Source organism: Castor canadensis, chromosome 12 (assembly GCF_047511655.1).
Source record: "Castor canadensis chromosome 12, mCasCan1.hap1v2, whole genome shotgun sequence".
Taxonomy (NCBI): Eukaryota; Metazoa; Chordata; class Mammalia; order Rodentia; family Castoridae; genus Castor; species Castor canadensis.
In genome coordinates this window covers 43,106,756-43,130,992 of record NC_133397.1, presented here as the reverse complement: position 1 = coordinate 43,130,992, position 24,237 = coordinate 43,106,756, and the positions used below count along the sequence as shown (strand labels likewise).

The following is a 24,237-nucleotide window of genomic DNA, read 5'->3' as shown; positions in this document are numbered from 1 at the left end:
TGTTAATTCATTTTAAAGTTGTCACCACTAAATTTAGTCTTTGAAAAAGAAATTCTTGGCAATGTCTGAAAGTTCATTGAGTCAGACTATCACTGTCATCATAAGCAGCTCATTAGAAAATTGACATTCTTGAAGAAATTTCTCTCTAGCCAAATCAATCATCAGTTCTGTATGCAATAAGAATAAAAATATCTTAAGTGGTATTAACTTCTTAGCCAATGGATATGCACCATAGCAGGGACCACTTGAGGCTATATTTAAGCAAAAAACAATTTATTTAAGAGGTATGCTTGCCTTATTGCTTGCTTTAGTGGCAAAAACATTTTTGATGAAAGAGGAGCAGGATTACTGAGAAATATTATATATATATATGATTAGTAAACAGTTACAACCTTATTGACTTATGAATCTTTTGTGTGTGTGTGTGTGTGTGTGTGTGTGTGTGTGTGTGTGGTATTGGAGATGGAGCCCAGTGCCTGACACAAGCTAGGTAAGCACTATATCACTGAGATCATACCTAGCCCTGCTTTATGAATCTTGAACAACAAATAGCCACTCTATTACGATGCAATGACTATTTGAAGTGGGCTTAAATATTACTTATGAAGCAGTTAATATGTGCCTAGCATTGTATTAAGCACAAGATATATATGCAGCAATGAACAAGATAAACATGGTTTCCTACCCTCAAATAACATTTACAGTCTAGAATCAATTACATGAACTTATTTCATCATGGCTATAGATATTCCTACTAAGTGTTATAAGAATGCATAATGGAAGGATCTAGGAAAATGTGGTGACAGAGTAGGGAACACAGAACATGCTTTCTTGAGAAACCACAAGCTAACATTTAAAGAAGAAGTAAGTAAGCTATACTCAGGGGTATGTGTGTGGGTGTGTGTGGGTGTGGGTGAGAGAGAGAGAGAGAGTTGGAATGGACAAGGGTGTTAAGGGCTACACAAGAATGCAGGAAACTTTTCAGGCAAAGAGAATGGCATGATCAAAATGGCTTAGCTTACCTGAAAGAATTGAAAGAGGTATAGAAAGACTAGAGTTCAAAGAGACATAAGTGGCTCAAATTTAAACTACAGAACTAAGCAGAAGCCAAATCAATGTATGTATTTGTTACATACACACCTTTAATAGTATATGAAATAAGGTAATATATAGAACAAATATTTTCTTTAGAACAGCTACATTCTTTTCAAAAGTTTCATCCTCTAACAATGTCAATAATGTTCAAAATCCACTTTTTTAGGATTGCTACTAGTGGAGTTAGAAATAACAGTAGTCTTATGGTCTATAGAGGAACAACATCCATAGCATTTAGTTAAAATTATATGATAATGTTGTTTTTAAAACTAGAACAATCTTTATAAAACTATGTTAAACTTTCACTTTTCCTTGTAGACTGAGGCATATCCAAACATCATGTTCTCACTTAAAATCAAAAGGTCTAAAAACAGACTCCCGATCTTCTCTTGAAGTATACATGTCTTTCAGTACTCTTTTGTGTTTCCTTTCCCAATGTTAAAAACTAAGGACATGAGAAGCCTTCAAAAGAACCAAGTATCTTTTTGTTGTTTTGTTTTTCACTACTTTTATATTTTTCTGAACAAATGCTTGGTTCATAGAATTACTCTTCCTTATTTTTTCCCAAGGATATTTCTATGTCATATGAAAGCCTGACATTTTTATTTTCATGGAGAAATTATACCACAAGGGTAAAGATTTAAGATGGGTATAGACAAAGCATATACGTGATGTTTATATAGCTTATCTCTACTGCCCAATAGGTATAAAATTATTATTAAAATTTCTTTTCCCTTTATTCTCTGAGTCCCACCATGAAATTTAACTCCCAAGTCAAGGATTTGAGTTTTATTGGTCTTGCCTCTTATCTTGATTCTTTGAAATTACTTTTATTTCCTTGAAGTCTCCTGATTCCTATAAAATTATCATACTCAAGTGTGACCAAGTATTTTTGGGTAATGTTTAAACAATTTTGGGCTGCTATATCAAAATACCATAAATAGGATTATTTATAAACAATAAAATTTTATTTCTTACAATTGGGGATGTTAAGAAGTCTAAATAAGGCACCAGCAGATTTGGTATCTGGTGACAGTCCCCTTCTTGAAACAGAGACAGCCATCTTTTCATTGCATTCTCTAGTGGAAAGGGGCAAAGGGGCTTTCTGGAACCTCTACTACAAGTACCATAATTCCAGTCTGGAGGACTGTTCTCATGAGCCAGTCACCTCCAAATACCAAATCTAAGTTAGGCTTCGATATATGAATTTAGGGAGAATGCAAATACTTGGTCTGTACAGATGGGAAGATGAAACTGTCTAGATTTAATCAAAATAGAAGATATTACACTCCATGTTCAAATTTTACTTTTCATTCTTAACTCCTGGAATATTTGAATATTCATTACATCAATACCCCTTTCCTAAGTGGCCACTCCAATTGGGGCTTATTCCTGTCAATTAGCTCTTGTGCGTTTACTACGGGTAGCAGGAAGAGAGTCATTTTCTTCTTGGCAAGACTAGTTAATCCTATAGGACATTGTTTAAGTGGTTGAGCACCTGCCTAGCAAGCATGAAGCCCTAAGTTCAAACCCCAGTACCACCAAAAACAATAAAATAAATAAAAAGAATCCTTAAGCAATTCCAAAGAAAATAAAAGCAAACTTAATATGCAATGTCATTGCTTGAAAATTACTTCAATAGAGACAAGTATGTTGTGGGTGACATTTTCTTTGAAGGTACAAATAGAGTGAACCCACACAAAACTCACTAGAGAAAAGCAATGGAAGAAAGTTCCCTTCTAGCTTTTATTAAGGAGAGTAAATATGAAAATAAATTGTTATGTTTTGACTATTAAATGAGAAGCTCTATTTTCATCAACTATGTGCCCAAGTGATTGCCATAGTTGAACTTTTTACCTTTCTTTTAGTAAGTTGAAATTCATCTTGGACCCTTTTAATAATCCAAAGTGAATGGATAACTTAAAAGTGGATCATTAATGATTTATGCTTTCCTCTGATTTGGAAAAATTGGAGATGAAAGTCCTCCTCCCAAAGATTCACTTTTAGCTTTATTTGAATTTTCAGGTATATCCTCTTTGTTCTTAATCTCACCTTTCCATTTAAGCCTGCTTCTTTGACCATCCACAGAAGCTCGACATAATATTCCTATAATCTGTCATGTTTTGTATTAGATCCCAAATTTATCAGAGTAAATAAATAAAGGATCATTGGAAATTATATGTCTTTGACCTTTGCTAATCAAATTGGTAGTTTTACCACCTTTATATGGCATGCAACTTCTAAATGTATATTGAACTATGGATGAGATTAAATATAATTAACAATATCATGCAAAATTCTGGATATTTTATAGTAAATATTACCATATTTTTAAAACAAATCACCTTATTTCTTGTTTTCTAGTTTTTTCTTTGTAACATATTTAATGAATAATTTGTTTTAATAGATAATAACATATATTTAACACAATACCTAGTATATATTTTGTGATTGTTAAAAATTATTAAAAGTTTGTGTAAGTAGCTCCCTCAAATTATTACCATAATTTTTTAAGAAAATGGAATACATTTTGAGAAATTACTTAAAATAATATGGTTAAATTACTACTTCTCATATATAGCTTTCTAATGAAAATCAGGAGAGGAAGGCATAATATAGGCCTAGTCCTGGTAAACCTAAGCAATTCTAAGTATTTTATACTCAATGGTAGAAGGGGTTTGGGAATCATAGATTAAAACAACATTGTCAGCGGGGCACCATGGCAAGTGCCTGTTGTAGTCCCCACTACTCAGGAGGCTGAGGCAGGAGGATCACTTGAGAGCAGGAGTCCAAGCCAGGACCACATAACTAGAATTTATGTCAAAAAGAAACAAAACCAAAAAATGATATTGTCACTCTATTCTATTTAGTGGGTCTTCATTTGGCTAGTAGCAAATTTGTATATAATTTTACCATAGAAAAGCCGTTAGTTTTTTATTCTAATACAACAAAGAAATTGAAGAGTAAGGTACAGTAGTAAACTATGTCTAACCTCCCACCCATTGCTCCTACAAAGAATATCTGTTTGTTGATTTCAGAATCACCTTTCCATTAAAAAGAATGCTCTCTGAACTAGCAATTATCTGATATTTAAGGGTTATATGACCCCTATTGTTTGGCTTCCTTTCTTATACATTATCACATATTTTTACACCTTTATTTACTATCTACTCCATTTTCTAAATCTTTTTCACTGTTACAGTTGTTGGGCAACCTCTCTTACTCATTGGGAATGCAGTGTTTTGCCTGAGTAGCCTCAAGAATCTTCCAAAGCTACTATTCACCTAAATCATGTCATATCAATAATATTAAATCTTTTGGTAATGTCAGTTAAAGGTGTGAAGGAAAATTGTATATATTCACATATTTTATGTGTCCTTTTTCATTTTTCTCTAAGTCCTGTCTTATTTAGGACTTCTTCCACAAACCTTCCCCTATTAATAATAACTATGAATATTTATTTTGTGGCATGGGGAAGGTATTAAATTAATAAAAAACTGATTGATTGTATGGATGTTTACATCAGTGTTAATCCATTAACGAAACAAGCTTTTAATTCAAGTGTTTGGTGTTTCCTTTGGAAAGTACAAAGGGAAACTTATCCATGTGTGGTCCCTTGTCTGGACACAAGTATTTGCTTTCTCTTTCTCTTGAATGTCTTTAGGCTATGCAGATGTGTCAATGGTGCTACAGAAGCTATCAGAACTGAAACAAGGTTTCCTTCACTACTTCATTCTATAGACATTTCCAAGGAGTTTGTGCAAACACTGGAGATACCATTAACACTACACATAGTACTTGTTCTCATAGAGCTCAGAGTTTAAATGAGAGCTATTTATCAAATATATAATTGCAAGGTGAATGCTTGTTTCTAAAAGGAATGTTTCAGGAGTTATGAAAGTTTATAATCAGGTGTCCTAGCCTAACTTGAAGACATCAAGGAACAACTCCTGAGCAAGCAATGTTTCTACCAAGAAGATTCCAATGAGTGGTTGTTGGAAAGATGGGGATGAGGTAGGAGTAAAAGAAAAGAAGCTACAAGTCAAAGAGTCCAGAGAGAAGAAAGCAGAGGCTTAGAAAAATTGAAGGAAGTCTCATGGGACTAAAAAGAGGATAGCAAATCAGAATGGCCATGAGATCAGGTAGTGGAGTTTGGAAGGGACCAGACCATGTATTTCCTCAGACATCTCATTACAGGTATGAGATTTTATCCTAAAAGTAATTGGAAAGATTATCTTAGTGGTGTGATTAGGTATTGGCTGAGGTGTACAAAAGGAGTGGAATTTATTACGGAGAGATGTGTGCAGGCTAGAAATAACTGGACAAGAGGGACTTGTGACCTGGTTTTGAATGGTTTCTGAGGGAATTTTGGTTATTCCTGATGATGGGAACACTCTAGCATGAAAAACAGTACAAGGAACCATGTCAGGAAAATTCTATCAGTGTGAATTGCTATGAATATCAGATGACAAAAAATGTCAGAGGAGCAAAGGATAGGATTTTTGAAATACATTTTATGTTTGCTTATCAAATTACATATAAAAACATGATTATTTTATAAATCACATATAAGACAAAAACTTTTAATTCAGCAATAACCACACTGCCCTAGGGAGACCAATATCAGACTTTAGCATATTTTAAAGACATACACATACAAAAGCATACAAGAGAACACAAATTGTGCACACATTTTAAAATGATGATCAAGTTGGAATTTTTTACAATTTGTATTCTTTTAAAAAATTATGTTTATCAAAAATATATTCACACCGTATAAAATACTGTTTCACATTTAAATGATTACATAGTACAAAGAAGTATATACTAATGTTTTCATTAAGTTTATATGTCATTCAACTTTGATATTTACATTTAAATTAAATATTAATGTGTGAAATATATTCATTCATATAGATATTTGAATGACAAATTGATAAAGTCTAAAAGGTATTCCTTTTCATTTCTCCAAAGTGTATGGCCAATATTAGGATATATTTATTGTGATAAGTAAAGTGTATTGTAAGATCAGCATAAAAAAGGGAAAATAAATCTAAGGGGGGAAAAGTATATCTTCTTTCTTCCTTAGCAAAATGCTCCAGTCTTTTTATATAGGTAGTATTTAAGGTTTCTTTCACTTCATACTCCTCATCCGAGCTATTGCCAAAATGTCTTGGCTCAAAATTCAAATAGCAAATTTTCATGGAATGGAAAAACTTGCAATATACACAATTGAGCACTGAGGTGGCAGCCCAGATTTTTTATAAGTGCTTTATAGATCAGGAAAACTCTCATCTATTTGCAAGCATTATTCAAGGTCAGTGTAAACAGTGTTTCTAGCAGACAGTTTTTTATTCAAAGAAGCAGGATATCATTTAGTTTAGATCTATGAATAAGAGCCATTGTTTCTGGCTTGTATTTGTACCATAAGCTATCAGGCCTTTTTTAAAGAATAAATAAAAAGCAAATATTTGAGTATGTAAAAATGTAGAATTTTTTTCAAATGGTATATTCCTCAACATGTTAAGTTCTAAGTGAAAATGAAGGACACTCAAATAAAGTCACTTTTGTCAAAGCCTTTTCCTAACACATATTTGGATGATGCAAGATGTAATCTCTTGTGATGTCCAAGTGATTGATAAACCAATTTGTATGGAATACACAAGAACTATTTGGATTTTGTGGTTTTCTTAAATGAAATGAATAAGGAAATCTGTTTTCTGAATAGGAAGTAAAGTATTCCAGGCCTATTTTAGATGCTTCAGTGTGCCAGAGATGGTGTTAAGTTTGGTGTTCATAAATTACTAATCTGGAATAAGAGTTTGAATGTATTTTGAAAACTTAAACCTGTTGCAGCTGAACATGTTTAACTAGTTAATAAGAAACATCCAAAAGACAAAACCCTAAGGTCAATGGTCATTTTTTGTAAAGCTATTATCTGCTGTTTAAATTGGTTGTTGGGGTCTGTCTATAACATAAGTTTAATAACCTAGATCAAATGCAGATTTCTAATTTTCAATTAACATAGGAATAATTTTGTTTGCTAAAATAAAATAAATGAATGAATGACAAGTCTGAAACATGAAATGTTCTAGGTAGAACTTTTTAAAATTCCAAATTTCAAAAAATCATGTGGCAACTGTATAGCTCAAGCTTTAAGTATTAACTTTTAACCTTTGACCTTACAGATTTTAACCAATGAAATGTCTCTTTAAACTTTAAAGGAAACAATGATAACGAGCGCCTGGCGATTGCTAGACAGCGAATTCCATATCGACTTGGTCGAGTAGTTGATGAATGGCTACTCGACAAAGGTAAAAAACATTGATTAAAACTTCAAATAAAAAAATAATTTGAACATAACCAAGTAGTACTTCATTGTAACACTAATAAACATAAAAAATAAATTTTCCGTAAAACTAAATTAAAAACAAATTTAAAACAGTAAAATGTAGATAGTAATATTTGCATACCTTGTATAATAATTTCTATACATTTTTAGCCGTACCAGCGGTTTAATAATCTTACCCAGTTAACTTAAGGTTAAAGGGACTGTTAAATATAATCCACTAACTCAATCTATGAAGGGACTCATAGCAAGCATTAACCCAAAATGATAAATCATTCATAGATTATATTCCATATTCCAGCCTCTAAATTATTAACTAAAATATATGTAGTTCTGAGATCTTTATTATGGTCCTGAAAAAAAAAAAAGACTCTTTGTTTAAACTCTAGGAATCTTAAATAGTGGGCAATATGGATTGCCAGTCAAAATGAAGTCCCTTTAACGTTTGCAACCTTCTAAGAACATTTGGGAACAAGCCCTAATTAAAACTGAACTGAAAGTTGTGTGCATGCTTTTTATGAGCAGAGAGTAATCTGCTAAAACTGGATACTCAATTTGATGATAAATGGTACTGTTGCTAAGGATTGCAGTTTGATGGAAATGTGCCATGATTTCTCCATTGATTTGTGTATCATTCCTGAAGCCGCTTTTTACATCTGAAGCTATTTGTTTTTTCATTTTGTTTTGTTTTGATAGACTTGCTGAAAACCAATCAGAAACATATTTTTGGAATTTTTTGTCTCTGACATGCTCAGTGTAAATCATGCATTTCTTTTCAGTGTGATTGCCGGAAAAAATAGCATAATTCAAATAACAATGGACTATTGCCTTCAAAAACTAACATTTCTAAGGAATAGCATGTAGATACATGTGGGCATTATGTGAATTATGAAATTTTTTGCCATAAAATTTAAAATTAGACTTCAGCTTCTATAGATCAGTTTCTGTCAGAGGTGACTTTAGAATGACAAATACTTGAAATGTTAGATATGTCACACATTTCAAATTTCACAATTTAGACTTAAGAGGCCAACAATCTAAGATCTTGAGGGCAAAGGGAAAAGGGATCCACTAAAAATTGATTTGTAATACATAACTTTGATTGGTCTTTTAGCAAAAGCACTACATTTACGATAAGTTGAGAATTTACAAGTATTTGCCAATAAATATGCATTTCATGGACACCTCATTTATAAGCAATGAATTATGAGTCAAATGCCTCTCTTATAGTTTATTGCTCTCATTATCCACCCCATGAAAGATCTGTTTTATCATCCTTTGTAGAATGTAGAGTTCACAATCAACATTTTTGCATGTATGTAATATTATTTTTACAGGGCGTCAGCTCACAATCTTCAATAGTCAAGCAACCATAATAATTGGCGGGAAAGAGCAGGGCCAGCCCTTCCAGGGCCAGCTCTCTGGGCTTTACTACAATGGCTTGAAAGTTCTGAATATGGCAGCCGAAAATGATGCCAACATCGCCATAGTGGGAAATGTGAGACTGGTTGGTGAAGTGCCTTCCTCTATGACAACTGAGTCGACAGCCACTGCCATGCAGTCAGAGATGTCCACCTCAATCATGGAGACCACCACCACCCTGGCTACTAGCACAGCTAGAAGAGGAAAACCTCCCACGAAAGAACCCATTAGCCAGGTGAGCACATGCATTTTATTCTTTCATTTTGGACCTATGATTATGAAAGTGGGATTTTCTGCATGTCTTTTCTAAATAGGATTTTTTTTTCTGCTATCAGGCACTATGCTGTAAGACTTAGTTAACATAATGCATTCAGTTTGACTATGAAATGTGCATATGTTGTTGTTTAGAGGTTGGTGGACTATAAAAGGCTTTGTGTTGGTTTGTTAGCTGCTAGCTTGATTCAGAAAACTTCGTCTAGCCCAGACTGAGGGGGATTGTCTGCTAACTGCACAGTTTTTATCCTTTAATTATAATGAACAAGTATATTAATGAAATATTTGAAAGGCCTTGTTTTAAGCTTGTACTTCATCAAAATTTTTAAAAGAACAAATCTGATCTTAAAGAGATATTACCTATAATATTTCTACTATGTTTTGAAATCTTAAAATTCAAATTGGTGGGCAAGTGGCTGTCTTGGTGAAAGATATGTCCTTTTTTCTACTGCTTATGAGAAAACACTCCATTACTTTAACTGAGAGCAAACATGTAAAGTGTGCTACTTGAAAACTTTCTTGAGCTAAGACATTTTGTGTGATATGTGACTAATTGATCTCACTTAGAAATCACTTTAATAAGCTTATTATTAAATCTTGTGTCTAAAATTTTTGAAAAATAGTTTAAAATGTGGCATTGTACATTTTCAAGTATATTAATTTAATCAATATACTCTTATTGATTATACTGTGTATTAGGTACTAATTTTGTTACTGGCATTTACATCAGAGGAAAATGTACAAAAAAGACTTTTATGAAATGTTGTTAGAGGATGTTGAACTGATATTAAAGTCTGTTAGATCATTGTTGATATTTATATCCTTTGAACATATTCAGCTGTTAATGCTTTTAGAATTGTGTATTTTCCTTGGTCCAAACCTGTTTCATTTTGTTTTCAAGAGTTAGTGAATGGCTTCAGTATATACCACATAAAGCTTTTCCAAATACAAGATCCTTACTGTTCTAGAAAACTGCATTGTAAAGGAGCAAGACAATAACAACCATTTTAAAAATTGCTTTTACTGAAACCAACTATCAGGTTTGGAAAGAAGATAATAGAAAGCAGATTCTATTTGTATTAGTATTCTCTCTACTAATTAAGACTTGTGACTTTAGACAGATGTATGCTTGCCCAATAGCTCTGCTTGATATTCTGTCTTGATACTCCATTAATGATTTGTTATTGGTGTTGTTGTTGATATATGGTTCAGTTAATGATAAGCATTTATTAAAGTAAATTTGATGCAGGAAAAATGAAACACAAAGGAATTAATAGACTACTTCCTTTATATAAAATAATTTGCAAGTGAGCATACATTTGGAATTAGAAATGTTTTTGTGAATATAATTTGAGATAGGTATGTTTCTTAGTAGTCTTATTTTGTGGCTAATGAAATTGCAATTGCCAAAGCTCCTATGGAAACCAGATGTATCCCAAAATAAGGAATGAATTATTGGCTTTGTTTTCATATATTTTATCAGTTAGAATCTGCTATATACTAAGAAATATTTTTAAGTGTACAACATAGCTATTTCATTGAAAAGGAAAATACCTAGAAATTCAAAAATAAAAATTTATGCATTTTATAATATTAATTAATCCAAAAGGAAAACAGTTAACTGCATGCTTGTTAATTGCCAGTAAAGAGGGTATCTTTTATTATAAGCTATTACAGATACCAGTGGTTCATAGAAGTAAATGATCTAATCAATCAGCAATTATTTAGTTCACTTGAGGAGATATTGACTTAAATAAAAGATTACTAGGTTCTTTTATAAATACTTTAAATATTTACATTTTCATAGATGAATAGCAACAAATAATTTGGATTATATGATGCAAATACTGCTTTGTGGCAGCAATAGGGTTTTTGTTGTGTGTTGGTTTGCTAGGCAAATGCTCTATCACTTGAGCCACACACATCGTTTTTGCTTTAGTTATTTTTCAGAGCGGGTCTTGCTTTTTGCCAGGGGCCAGCCTCAGACCATGATCCTCCTACTCCATCTCCCACACATCTTCAATTTTCGGCATGTGCTACCATACCCATCCCTGGCAACAGTATTTAAAAATTGAGCAAACAGTTTTTTAAATTCTCTCTTGTAATTATATGTGTACAGTTACAGATGACAGAACAATTCACATATGTAGGAGAGGAACACAATTTGAGACAAAAATTATCTGTTTTCGAGTAATAGAATAATTTGTTACAAATGTTTCTTGCCTCACAATTGGTTTTAACTTGCCTCTAAATATACAGATTATGGACATATGTCATATTTAAAGTGTTTATTTGTTAAATGGCTCAACATCTAGGAAGTTTAAATATGAGAGTGGTTTGTAATACTAACTCCGTGTCTATAAACTTTTACCTACTTTTTACCTATTAGATGAAGCATCTCTCCTGTAAACCCTGTCCATGGTGACCATATCTGCCTGCTTTTATCAACTGTCTTACTAAATTGTGTATCAGAAAGGATCATTTCATTTTCCAAAAGCCATATTGGGCTGTTTTTGCAATCAAAGTATATTTTCCTCAGTGATAACACTGAGCCACTTAAGCTACAATGGCAATGCACCTTGGGGTGATTGCATGTTTTAGAACTATGAAAACAGATTTTTGGTCAAGCAGAATTAAATTGGATCATTTCAAATGGATGAGATGAAGTTTGTTCAGCCATCCTGCAGGGCAAGGGGTAGGTAAGAAATGGATTTCAGTTTTCAGAGACAGAAAATATAGGAACATTCACCAAAATACCCTCCAGAAGATCCCATTCACGTTCCTATTTAAAATAAATATGCTTTAAAAGGAAAAAAAGAAAAAGATATTTTTCTTCTGTGAGTGATGATCAATTTTCATACTGAAATTTACTTTAGAAAGACATGAGTTGTAGTGATAAAATAATGGGAATATTTACCAACCCTGCTGATTAAATGGCTTCTTTTCAATATGAATATTGTGAAATTTATATTTTCATATGGATTACATAAGAGGAGAAACTATTCTCAGAAACCAAAGACTTGCAAAAATAATTGATGGTATAAAGTCCTTTGGAATGCTAAGAGCTTTAAATAGCATGAAGGAATGTCATGGAAGGTTTTTACCTGCTAAGTGATTCCTCCTCTTCTTAATAATCTGGCAGGGTCCTAGGGTGTGTATATATCTTTACATAAGTGACTAAAAAGGAAATATTCACTTCCTCGTTTTTTGCCAATGTGTATAAAAAGGAAAGTGGAGCTGTGTCCTTTCTTTCACGATTAAGATTGACATTTTTTTGTGGAATATTCTTTGCAGCTCATCTTTTCTATTCCATCCTTTAAGACTATTTTACAAGTTATATACATACTGTAGAAAATTCGGTACTATAGTAATTTTTTTAATGAAGTATAATAGAAAATAGTGCATTAGAGACCTAGTTTCCACTTTTAACCCAAGAAACTACCTTGTCATGTGAGTGGGAAAGGTTGATTAACCTCCTTGCACTTTGGTCTTGTTGCCTCTCTATAATAAGTGGTCACTGGAATCTTTCAAGTTGTTCTAGCTGTAAAATGTAATTGATTATTGTGATGTTCTTAATTGGGACTTCTCACAATTATTTGACAAAACATAGAATTCACCCCTGAAGTTTTTGTAGGGGGACATGGACTGGAAAGTCTCTGTGTGTGCCTGGCGTTCTGATGTCATTACTAATAGCATCTGAAAAGCAACCCATTTTAGCATATAAATTATATTGCACTTTGCTTTTTTTTTTTTTAGCAAATATAAAACCTACCTTTTCAAGAGGGTAATACTTCATAAGAATAGTAAATACTAACCCTTATTATTTATATTCAGAGTACAAAATCATTCTCACACTTTGCCTGGATTTTAGAATGCACAGCTTTTCCATCTCATTTCAAAAAAATCTTTTTTTTTATCTTTAGTTTTTTTTCTTTCTTCATATATTCATATGTGCATACATATGGGGGGTCATTTCTCCCCCCTGCCCAGTACTCTCTCCCTCTCTGTCCCCACCCCCCTCGTTTCCAGACAGAACCTGTTCTGCCCTTTTCTCCAATTGTGTTGAAGAGAAGACATAAGCAATAATAAGAAAGACAAAGCGTTTTTGCCAGTGGAGATAAGGATACCTATTCAGAGAGATTCCTAGCATTGCTTCCATGCACAAGTGTATTACAGCCTGAATTGATTCACCTTTACCTGACCTCTTCACTACTTCCTGGTCATCTTCCCATATTTACCTCTGTCATTTAAAGGTTACTGTATTAGCTCCTCTGCGGTGCAGACATCAAACACTTTCAAGTTTTGAGTTTCCTATTTATCCCCATTCCTCCCTTATGTGCTCTCCTCTTAGCATGTGACCCAAATCTAACAACATTATTGCCTTTGCCCTAGATCTAAAGTCCTCAAACGAGGGAGAACATACAATTTTTGTTATTTTGAGCCTGTCTAACTTCGTTCAGGATGATGTTCTCGAGTTCCATCCATTTACTTGCAAATGATAAGATTTCATTCTTTTTCATGGCTGAGTAAAATTTCATTGTGTATAAATACCACATTTTCTTAATCCATTCGGCAGTAGTGGGGCATCTTGGCTGTTTCCCTAACTTGGCTATTGTGAATAGAGCTGCAATGAACATGGGTGTGCAGGTGCCTCTGGAGTCACCTGAGTCATTTTCCTTTGTGTATATCCCTAAGAGTGGTATTGCTGGATCATATGGCAGATCTATGTTTAGATTTTTAAGAAGCCTCCATATTGTTTTCCAGAGTGGTTGCACTAGCTTGCATTCCCACCAGCAGTGTATGAGGGTTCCTTTTTCCCCATATCCTCACCAACACCTATTGTTGGTGGTGTTTTTGATGATAGCTATTCTAACAGGGGTGAGGTGGAATCTTAGTGTGGTTTTGATTAGCATTTCCTTTATGGCTAGAGATGGTGAGCATTTTTTCATGTGTTTTTTGGCCATTTGAATTTCTACTTTTGGGAAAGTTCTTTTTGTTCAGTTGCCCATTTCTTTATTGGTTCATTGATTTTGGGAGAGTTTTCTTTTTTGAGTTCCCTGTAAATTGTGGTTATCAGTCCTTTGTCTGATGTGTAGCTGGCAAATGTTTTCTCCCACTCTCTGGGTGGTCTTGGCAGTTTAGAGACCATTTCTTTTGTTGTGCAGAAAAAAGCTTTTCAATTGTATGAAGTCCCATTTGTCCATCCTTTCTTTTGGTTGCTAAGCTGCTGGGGTTCTATTGAAGAAGTCATTGCCTATACCTATTACTTCCACACTTTCTGCTCTTTCCTATACTAACTTCAGAGTTTCAGGTCTGATATTAAGGTCCTTGATCCATTTTGAGTTGATAGTACTATAGGGTAATAAACATGGATCTAGTTTCAGTTTTTTGCAGGCAGATAACCACTTTTCCCAGCAACATTTGTTGAAGAGGCTGTCTTTTCTACATCATATGTCTTTGGTGCTTTTGTCAAAATTAAGGTGGGCATAGCTGTGTGGATTCATATCAGGGTCCTCTATTCTGTTCCACTGGTCTTCATGTCTGTTTTTGTGCCAGTACCATGCTGTTGTTATTGCTATTGCTTTGTAATATAATTTGAAGTCGGGTATTGTGATACCTCCAGCATTGCTCTTTTTGCTGAGTGTTGCCTTGGGTATTGACAGTCTCTTGTGTTTCCAAATGAACTTTAAGGTAGATTTTCCAATCTTTCTGATGAATGCCATTGGGATTTTGATGGGAATTGCATTAGAGATGTAGATTGCTTTTGGTAGTATAGCCATTTTTACTTTGTTGAGTCTATCAATCCATGAGCATGGGAGATCTTTCCATCTTCTGTAGTCTTCCTCGATCTCTTTCTTCAGAGGTTTGTGGCTCTCCTTGTAGAGGTTGTTCACATCCTTTGTTAAGTTTACTCCTAGGTATTTGATATTTTTTGAGGCTATTGTAAATGGAATTATTTCCATGTATTCTTTCTTAATTTGTTCGTTGTTGGTGTATAGAAAAGTTAATGATTTTTGTAAGTTGATTTTGTATCCTGTCACCTTGCTGTAGCTGTTTATGGTGTCTAGAAGTTTTTGGGTAAAGTGTTTTGGGTCTTTAAGAGATAGGATCATGTTGTCAGCAATAGGGATATTTTGACAGTTTCTTTAAGTATTTTTATTCCTTTTATTTCTTCTTCTTGCCTAATTGCTCTGGCTAGGAATTCCAGTACTATGTTGAATAGGAGTGGGGATAGTGGGCACCCTTGTCTCATTCTTGATTTTAGGAGAAATGGTTTCAGTGTTTCACCATTAAGTATGAGGTTGGCTGAAGGTTTGTCATATATAGCCTATACAATGTTGAGGTACATTCCATCTATTTCTAGTTTTCTTAGAGCTTTTATTATGAAGTGGTGCTGGATCTTATCAAAGGCTTTTTCTGTATCTGTTGAGATGATCAAGTAATTTTTGTCTTTGCTTCTATTAATGTACTGTATTACACTTATAGATTTGCATATGTTGAACCATCCCTGCATCCCTGGGATGAAGCTGACATGGTCTTGGTGAATGATCTTTCTGATATGTTGTTGGATTCGGATTGCCATTATTTTGTTGAAGATTTTTGCATTGATGTTCATTAAGGAGATTGTCCTATAGTTCTCTTTTTTGGAGGTGTCTTTTTCTGGTTTGGGGATAAGTGTAACACTGGTTTCATAAAATGAGTTAGGCAGTGTTCCTCCCCTTTCTATTTCGTGGAATAGTTTAAGGAGAGTTGGTATTATTTCTTTAAAGGTCTGATAGAATTCAGCTGAGAATCCATCAGGTCCTGGGCTTTTCTTTTTTGGGAGACTCTTTATTACTGATTCAATTTCATTTTGTGTTGTAGATCTATTCAGGTGATTATTGTCCTCTTGGTTCAGTTTTGAGTGGTCATAAGTATCTAGAAATTTTCTATTTCTTTGAGATTTTCAAATTTATTAAAATATAGGTTCTCAAAGTAGTCTTTGATCATTTCCTGGATTTCCATGGTATTTGTTGTTATCTCCCCTTTTGCATTTCTGATTTTACTGAATTTGGTTATGTCTGTCTTTATTTTAGTCAGGTTTGCCAAGGGTCTGTCAATCTTGTTTATTTTTTCAAAGAACAGCCTTTTGTTTAGTTAATTATTTGTATTTTTTTTATTTCTATTTTATTAATTTCAGCCCTTATTTTTTATTATTTCTCTTCTGCTTGTTTTAGGATTTTCTTTTTCTTGTTTTTCTAGGAGTTTGAAATGTAGCATTAGGTCATTGACTTGAGATGTTTCTGTCCTTTTAATATATGCACTCATGGCTATAAACTTTCCTTTTAGGACTGCCTTTGCTGTGTCCCATAGGTTCTGGTATGTTGTGTTTTCATTTTCATTAACTTCCAGGAACCTTTTAATTTCTTCTTTTATTTTATCAATGATCCACTGACCATTGAGCAGTGTGTTGTTCAGCTTCCAGTTGTTTTCATGTTTTCTACTGTTGTTTTTGTTGTTGAATTCTAGTTTTAATGTATTATGATTGGATAGAATACATGGGATTACTTCCATTTTCTTATATTTGCTGAGGCTTGGTCTGTTTCCTAAGAGATGATCAATTTTGTAGAAGGTTCCATGGGCTGCTGAGAAGAATGTATATTGTGCAGAAGTTGGATGAAATAGTCTGTAGACATCAGCTAGGTCCATTTGATCTATGGTGTGAATTAGTTCTTTATTGATTTTTTGTTTGGATAACCTATCTATTGGTGATAGGAGGGTATTAAAGTCTCCCACTACAACTGTGTTGGAGTGTATATATGTTTTTAGGTCCTTCAGAATATGTTTGATGAAATTGGGTGCACTGACAATTGTGCATATAGGTTGATAATTGTTATTTCCTTTTGGTGTGTTTCCCCTTTTATTAGTATGGAATGTCCTTCTTTATCTCATTTGATCAATGTAAGTTTGAAGTCTACTTTGTCTGAGATAAAATATTGCTACTCCTGTCTGTTTTCAGGGGCCATTGGCTTGGTAAATCTTCTTCCAGCCTTTCACCCTCAGCCAGCGCTTGTTTCTGTCGATGAAATGGGTCTCCCGTAAGCATCAAATTATTGGATCTTCCTTTTTAATCCACTTTTCCAAATAGTGTCTTTTGATGGGGGAGTAAATCTGTTAACATTCAGTGTTAATATTGATAGGTATGTGGTGATTCATGTCATTGAGTTGTTTTTGTTGTTTGAGGGTTTGATTGTGTGCAGCTGAATCAATGTTACTCTCTGATTCCTTGTCTTTTCTTCTCCTGTGGTTTGGTACTGCCTGTCCTTTCCTGGTTTTGTTTGCTTTCATTTTCTGTGTGCAGAATTCCTTGAAGAATCTTTTGTAGTGGTGGCTTGGTGTTCATATATTGTTTTAGTTTCTGTTTATCACGGAAGACTTTTATTGCTCCATTTATTTTGAATGATAGCTTTGCTGGGTAAAGTATCATAGTGGTGAAGTTGTTTTCATTCAGTGCCCAGAATACCTCACTCCATGCCCTTCTTGTTTTTAAGGTTTCCATTGAGAAATCTGCTGTGATTTTGATGAGTTTACTTTTGTATGTTATTTGCTTTTTTCTCTTTCACAACTTTCAATATTCTTTTTCTATTCTCTGTGCTTGTTGTTTTAATGATAATATGTTGCAGGGTAATTCTATTTTGGTCAGGTCTGTTCATGTCCTGGAGGCTTCCTGTACCTGAATGGGCATAGTTTTCTCTAGATTTGGGAAATTTTCTGTTATTATTTTGTTGAATATATTATGAATCCCTTTGCTTGCACCTCTTCTCCTTCTTCAATGCCCATGATTATCAGGTTTAGTCTTTTGATGGAATTGGTGAGTTCTTGCATGTTCTTGAGTTATTTGACTAATAGCTCTTCAGTCTTTCCTTTAATTTCCATTTTATCTTCAAGTTCTGAGATTCTGTCTTCCACTTGTTCTAGTGTGCTGGAGTGGCCTTCCATTGTGTTTTGTATTTCTGTTTTATTCTTTTTTCTGAGCTTTTCCATGTCATGGGTCACTTCCTCTTTAATATTGTCTATTTTCATCATTAATTTTATTTATCTCTCTATTTATAGTGTTCTCTGTTTTACTTTGGTGTTTATTTGTAAATAAATGAGCTCATATGAGTTCATTTATTTGTTTCTGTGTCTTCTTGTGTTCTTCATTTTTGATGTCTTGACATTTCTTGAGTGTCTCCTGTATGTTTTGGTTGACCATGTCTAGTAACATGTCCATGAAATCCTCAGTGATTACTCACAGGATTTCTTATTTAAGGATGTTCTTGTGGCATCATTGGGTTCCTTGATGTCATTTATCTTTGTTTTGCTGGAGTCCAGTACTGGGTATCCATTTTCTTCATTTCCCTCTGAATCCTGTATTAAATTATTTTTGGGTGGAGAATGGTTTCTATCCCTTTTTTGTCTTCCCATTGCTCAACTTGGTACTGTGCTACTATGTTCTTGATAGGCTAGTTGGTGGTTTCAGTCACCTGTTTTCTTTCCCTTGGTTAAATTTTGTTTTGTGGCTATATTGGGTTTGTAGCTATGTGTGTGTGTGTTATCTCTGTCCCTGGTCTGGGTATAATTTAGTATTTGCTAACTCACAATAGTAAAACTAACACACACAAAAAAAAAAAACCAAAAAAATCAACATGGAGAGATGAACAAACAAACTAGAAACAGAACAAACAGACAAACAAACAAACAAAAATTCCAGGTTCAGGAACAATAGAATTATTGTTTTATTTTAAATTCTGGTGTTACTCCTCCAGCACCCAATCCTGATGTTGGTATTTAAGCAGAAGTTTTGCTGTATGCTCGCCAGGTGGTTGGGTAGTGTTTGTTTGTTGGTTTTTCTTTTTTCTTCCAGAGGCAGCTGCTTGGTCAGTTCCTCCCTCTGTGGGGTGTGGCAGTTTAAGTTTGTATGTTGTCCTCAGGTTCCGGAATCAGCTCTGTAGCCCACCAGCTGTCCTGGTTTGGAGTTGGGTTTTCACTGTGCTTGCTTACTCGAAGCTTGTTTCTTTGCCTTGCCCCCTTTCTCTGGGGTAAGGTCAGTGATCCGTTAGCCGGCCCCTTGATGTCATTGTGTTGTGATGGTCTGCTGATTATTTTTCAGTTTTGCATTGTTGTTTGACTTTGGATGTTGCTCACTGGCTTAGGAGATGAGCTTTGTGGACAGCTACCTGACCTATTTCAGGCAGTGGCTTATCACCTGCCTGCTGTCGGCCTTTTTGCCTTTCCAGCCTTTGTTTACTGAAAGTTTGCACAGAGATCAGCTCCTTGCCTACCCCCCTTCTCTGGTGCGGTTTCAACAACTCTGCCCCTCTGTTGTGTGTTAGTTTTCAGTTCCTTGTTTATTGTTCAGTTTTGTTTGTTTGTTTGTTTGTTTTTGCGAGGGGCAGGTCAGTTTGCCCAGTGGGCTATGCTGGTTTATCCTAGGGGTGGCTGGGGGATTACCATGTGATGCTCGGTGCTCACCTGTTGATCTGGCAAATGTCTCCCAAACAGGTTTGGAACTGCTGTCTGGTGGCGGTGGAAGCCCTCCTGTTTTCTCAGTGTAACATGGTGTGGAGAAGCTTTCCAGGGGTTAGGAGTGCAGAGTGTCGAAGTTTTGATTCTCCTTGCTGCTTTATTTCTGCCAAGTGTGGCTCCAGCATGTCAGCAAGGTTTTTGAGTCATGGAGCTCACACGGTCTGTGTCTGCACCCTAGTTGCCGCTTTGGGTCTCTCTCTTCAAAACAATCTTAAACAAGAGATAGAACAAGATTCTGAGAGATTCTGGGTTTTGAATGAAGGAATTATAGTCTCCAACTCTTGTGAAGAAATAATAAGCTGAGGCAGAATCAGTAAATAAGAGCAGAATGTATTGAAGCAATTCTGTGATTCCAGTGAGGAGTTAGAAAATCTACTCAATGAAAGGAAGTACTGAGAGTTAAAAAACATTGGTGGTTGGTTGTCAGAGACACATGAATTCACACATGAGACATCCTATTTAAGTCAATGGCATCCAATTCCCAGTGGAATTTTCTGAAACGAAACCCAATTAGTGTTCAAGCAAAGAAAGAGTATTTAATATATTGGACACTGCTATTGCTTCCTGGAAGCTTTGGAGCCATTCATGAAAAATGAATACTATTTGTTTGAAAAATGTAAATAGAATCTTACACATATTTCCATGAAAAATATTTAGAGCTAACAAAATACAGTTTGTAACTTCCAAGAACAAAATTTTATTTTTATTAAAAATATTAATTAACCTTAGCTGTGACTTCATTATTAAAAAATAATAGCATTACTTATAATTATATGTGTTCCTGATAACTACTCTGCATTTTTAGAAAACTGGTGACATGAATAATTAATTCTATTTACCCTAATCTAGTCATTCTGCTGAATTCCCTTAAATTAATGTACAATTTTACAGCAAGTTTTAGTGCATATTGAAAAGAAAAATACTTGGGTGCAGATTTTAAAATATATACAAAGGCATGTTCTCTGAAACTGATGGTGCCTGGTGAGAAGAGTGTAATTCATTGTAATTTTAAATGTGGGTGCTATTTAGAAAGTGTTGCTCTCCCTCATTGCTGGCAAGCAAACGTGCCTGAGTATGTATATTTTTGAGGGCTTATTTTAAGAAATTTTTTGCACAGTGATTTTCTCTGGGGTCTGGAGATCTTAATGGATGAAAAGGTATTGGATTGGTAGATGAAACCTTGATTTTAAGATGTTTTCTGACAAAGCTAATCCTAGTAAGTATATGCATTCATCCATCCTTTCACTCACTTAGCATAGCACATGTTTTTGGAGCAATTATTATACCACAGGTGCTATTCTAGTCACTGGAAATGCAGCATTGAACAAAATTAGACTTTTCTCCATCAGACTTACATTGTAGTTGGAGAAGACGAGCAATAAATAAGAAAAAATAGCATAGATGGGATGAAAGGTGCTATGGGAAAAATACAGATGACAGGGGAGTACATTCCTATGGATGTGGGGACAATGAAATGGAATTTCCTTTTGAATAGATAGGCATAGATTATTAGTGATAGAGGTATCAGTTACAAAATAATACTGACATATTATTATTCAGACATATACTCAGATGTAGAAGATTGCACCCCGTGTGGATGGTGCCAGTGGCAGCTAATTACTCTGTGTGGGAACTAGAAGCCAGAGGAAAGAACAAAAGTGACACTAAGATATGCTTTATCTTTCCCTAGCCTGTGTGGTCCTCAGGCTTCTAATGAGTATCTTAATTAAATCAGAAATGTAATCAAATCCTAGAGTACATATGTGCTCATGGAAAAGATGAAATTCAAAAATACAGCTTGGTATTACTATTTCTTTCACCATATATGGCATAAAAAAACTAAATGACTTAGCAGAGACATGCAAACATCTTCTTTGTAGAATACGTTGAAGTGATCTTGTCCCAGCCCTTAGAGATGTTCTCTGTTCAGAATCTCAGCTTCTTGCCTGCTTATTTTTTTCTTTTCTTTTGAGGTGTTGAGGATTGCATGTTAGGGAACTGAACTGTTCCCCAGCCCTGTTACTGAAGTCTTCCTCCTCCTCAGCCTTTTCTTCCTCTTTCTTGCTCTCTTCCTCTTTCTTTTCCAAGATAGGCTATCCCTGTATAGCCCAGCCTAATCTCAAACTCATGGTCCTCTTATTTCCATCCCCCAAGTGCTGTGATTACTAACCTGGGCCACCACACCCAGCTCAGCCCTGCCTTCTTAAACTCTAAACCACCCCAACTGTGATTTTTCACCCAGATATTAAACTACCGTTTTGAAGATTCAATATAGTCATGTCATTACTTCCTTAATCCATCCATGAATTTTTGATAAAGGGCAGAATCCTTGGATGGTCACCAAATCCGTTGTTCATAACAGGCTTCTAGTATGCCTCACTAGAAGACTCATTTCCAGACCCTTTTGTTCAGATACTATTAAGCCATTCCCAATTCCCAGCAACCTCAAGAGCCATTTCACACCTTCATGGTCTCTGTATGGAAGCCCCTCTCCTTCACCGACCAGTCTTCCCCTGTCATAACCCCTCTAGACAGTCTCTCCCTGTCTCGTTCAGCCAGTCTCTCCTCTCTTTCTTCTTCTTCTTTTTTTTTTTCTTTTTTTTGCTTTGCTTTAGCTGTTTTCCAGTAGGATCTCATGTTTTTGCCTAGGGGGGCCTAAAGTGAAATTCAGTCTTTCTCATTATGCTTCCTGTGTAGCTGAGATGACAGGAGTGCACCACATGACCAACTTAACGATTGAGATGGGGTCTCACTAACTTTTTGCTCAGTCTGGCCTTGATCCATGATCCTCCTGATACCTGCCTCCTGAGTAGCTGGGATTACAGGTGTGGACCATCACTCTTGGCCCTAGACTCTACATTTCTCTAGTGTAGAAATTACATTTGATTTTACTTTATAGACCAAGCACAGTACTTGATGCACTATTTGAATCAATCAACCAATCAATAAATTTTCATTCAACATTTGTAACCAAAGTAATTTGTTAGAAAAAGTTCTAAACATCCAAAATAATCACTTCAAACAGTATCATTTTCATCATGCATTATACTTTATGTATTGTATTTATTTTTATCAACAATTAACATTTTTGAACAAAATTATTGAAACCATCAATAAATATTAACTTTAAAGGATCACTGTCTTTATCAGACCTCTATACTACAAATGCAAACAAAAGATCATGTTCCTTTCCTTTAGTGTTTAAATTTTCTCTCTGGTTCTAAACTTTCATTTTCATTCAAAAAACGGAGGCATTGAACTAAATCATTCCTAAGGCCTCCATCTCTAAATATTTGCAGGTCTTGGCTCCTACAATTCAGATGAAAGGTAGATTTTTTTGGGATTTTTTGAAGTACTGCAGTTTTAACTCAGGGCCTACACCTTGAACCACTCACCAGCCCTTTTCTGTGAAAGAGTTTTTTCCTAGATAATGTCTCACAAACTGATTGCCTGGACTGGCTTTAAACTGTGATCCTCATGATCTCTGGTTCCTGAGTAGCTAGGATTATAGGTGTGAGCCAGTGGAGCCTGGCCCAAAAGGTAGATTTTAACAGTTTGTGGTCAACTTGAACATCATCCTAGCATGTTATATTTGCACAGAGTTTTGTACTTTTTGGAAATAAGTTTTTTATAGCACACTAAGAAACACTAGGCAAGTATTATCTGCCTATATTTCACAATGTGGAATTTAACTCTAAAAAATGTGAACCGTTTGTACAGGATCACAAATAAAGTTTTGAACCATGACTGCAGTTCACCTTTGTGTCCTATATTTATGCATGACTTCTATCTATTTAGGCATTGCTTGTAAATATGGTGCCAAACTGGACACGACACCTAAGAGGATGAGATTATGACCTTTGTGTCCTGGGAGCCTTGTATGAAGGGGCAATGCTGGCGTGAGCTATAAGGGGACAGTATACCACAAAGGTCAGGGGCATCAACTCTGAATGCCAGAATACCTACCCAAATGCCCCTTCCTCCTACCACATCCTGGGTTCTGTAACCCTTCAATACTTCAGTTCCCACTATAAAATAAAGATTATGGCCTCATAAGCCATAGGTGAGGATTAGATGACCATATATGATTTTATATAGTATAAGAACCATATAAAGTTATGGTCATTTGAACATTTTTTTACTCTCAGAAATGGAATTTTCATATAAAACATATTTTAATCAAGTGCCTGACACATGCAAAGCACTATTTGAATGATAGTTATGTTTGAGAAGCATTCCTAGGTACAAACCATAAATTCAGGGCATCTTTCTTATCTTTAAAGCTGTTTTCTTTGAAAAATAACTGTAAGCTTCTGTTTCTAAGTCAGCGCATCAACTGTGTGGTATATATGCAGCTGGATTTTCTACTGAATGAAGTGGCACCATTTCCCCCAAGAATGTGTGTATAGTGGGGGGAAGAAGTCAGAGACAGTAAGAACTGTAGCATTTAGAGGGAGAGAGTCACGAACACACAATGCATTGCCCTGCTGGGACAGTCCTGCCCAATGAAGACCTGCCCACTGAGTTATTCCACCTTCCTTTCCCACCTC

At 34.9% G+C, this 24,237-nt stretch overlaps 1 protein-coding gene across 48 annotated transcripts in view; it reads left to right on the top strand.

Moving 5' to 3' along the window:
* The window catches only part of Nrxn1 (neurexin 1), a 1,065,367-nt gene that overhangs the window by 926,013 nt on the left and 115,117 nt on the right, over positions 1 to 24,237 (top strand). For 33 of the 48 annotated variants that reach the window (XM_074049660.1, XM_074049666.1, XM_074049659.1 and 30 more), the window contains 2 exons: positions 7,320 to 7,409; positions 8,782 to 9,101. In XM_074049660.1, coding sequence (XP_073905761.1) covers positions 7,320 to 7,409; positions 8,782 to 9,101 — 410 coding nt within the window. The remainder of the gene's footprint in view (positions 1 to 7,319; positions 7,410 to 8,781; positions 9,102 to 24,237) is intronic. The other 15 variants (XM_074049685.1, XM_074049681.1, XM_074049694.1 and 12 more) reach the window with 1 other exon arrangement.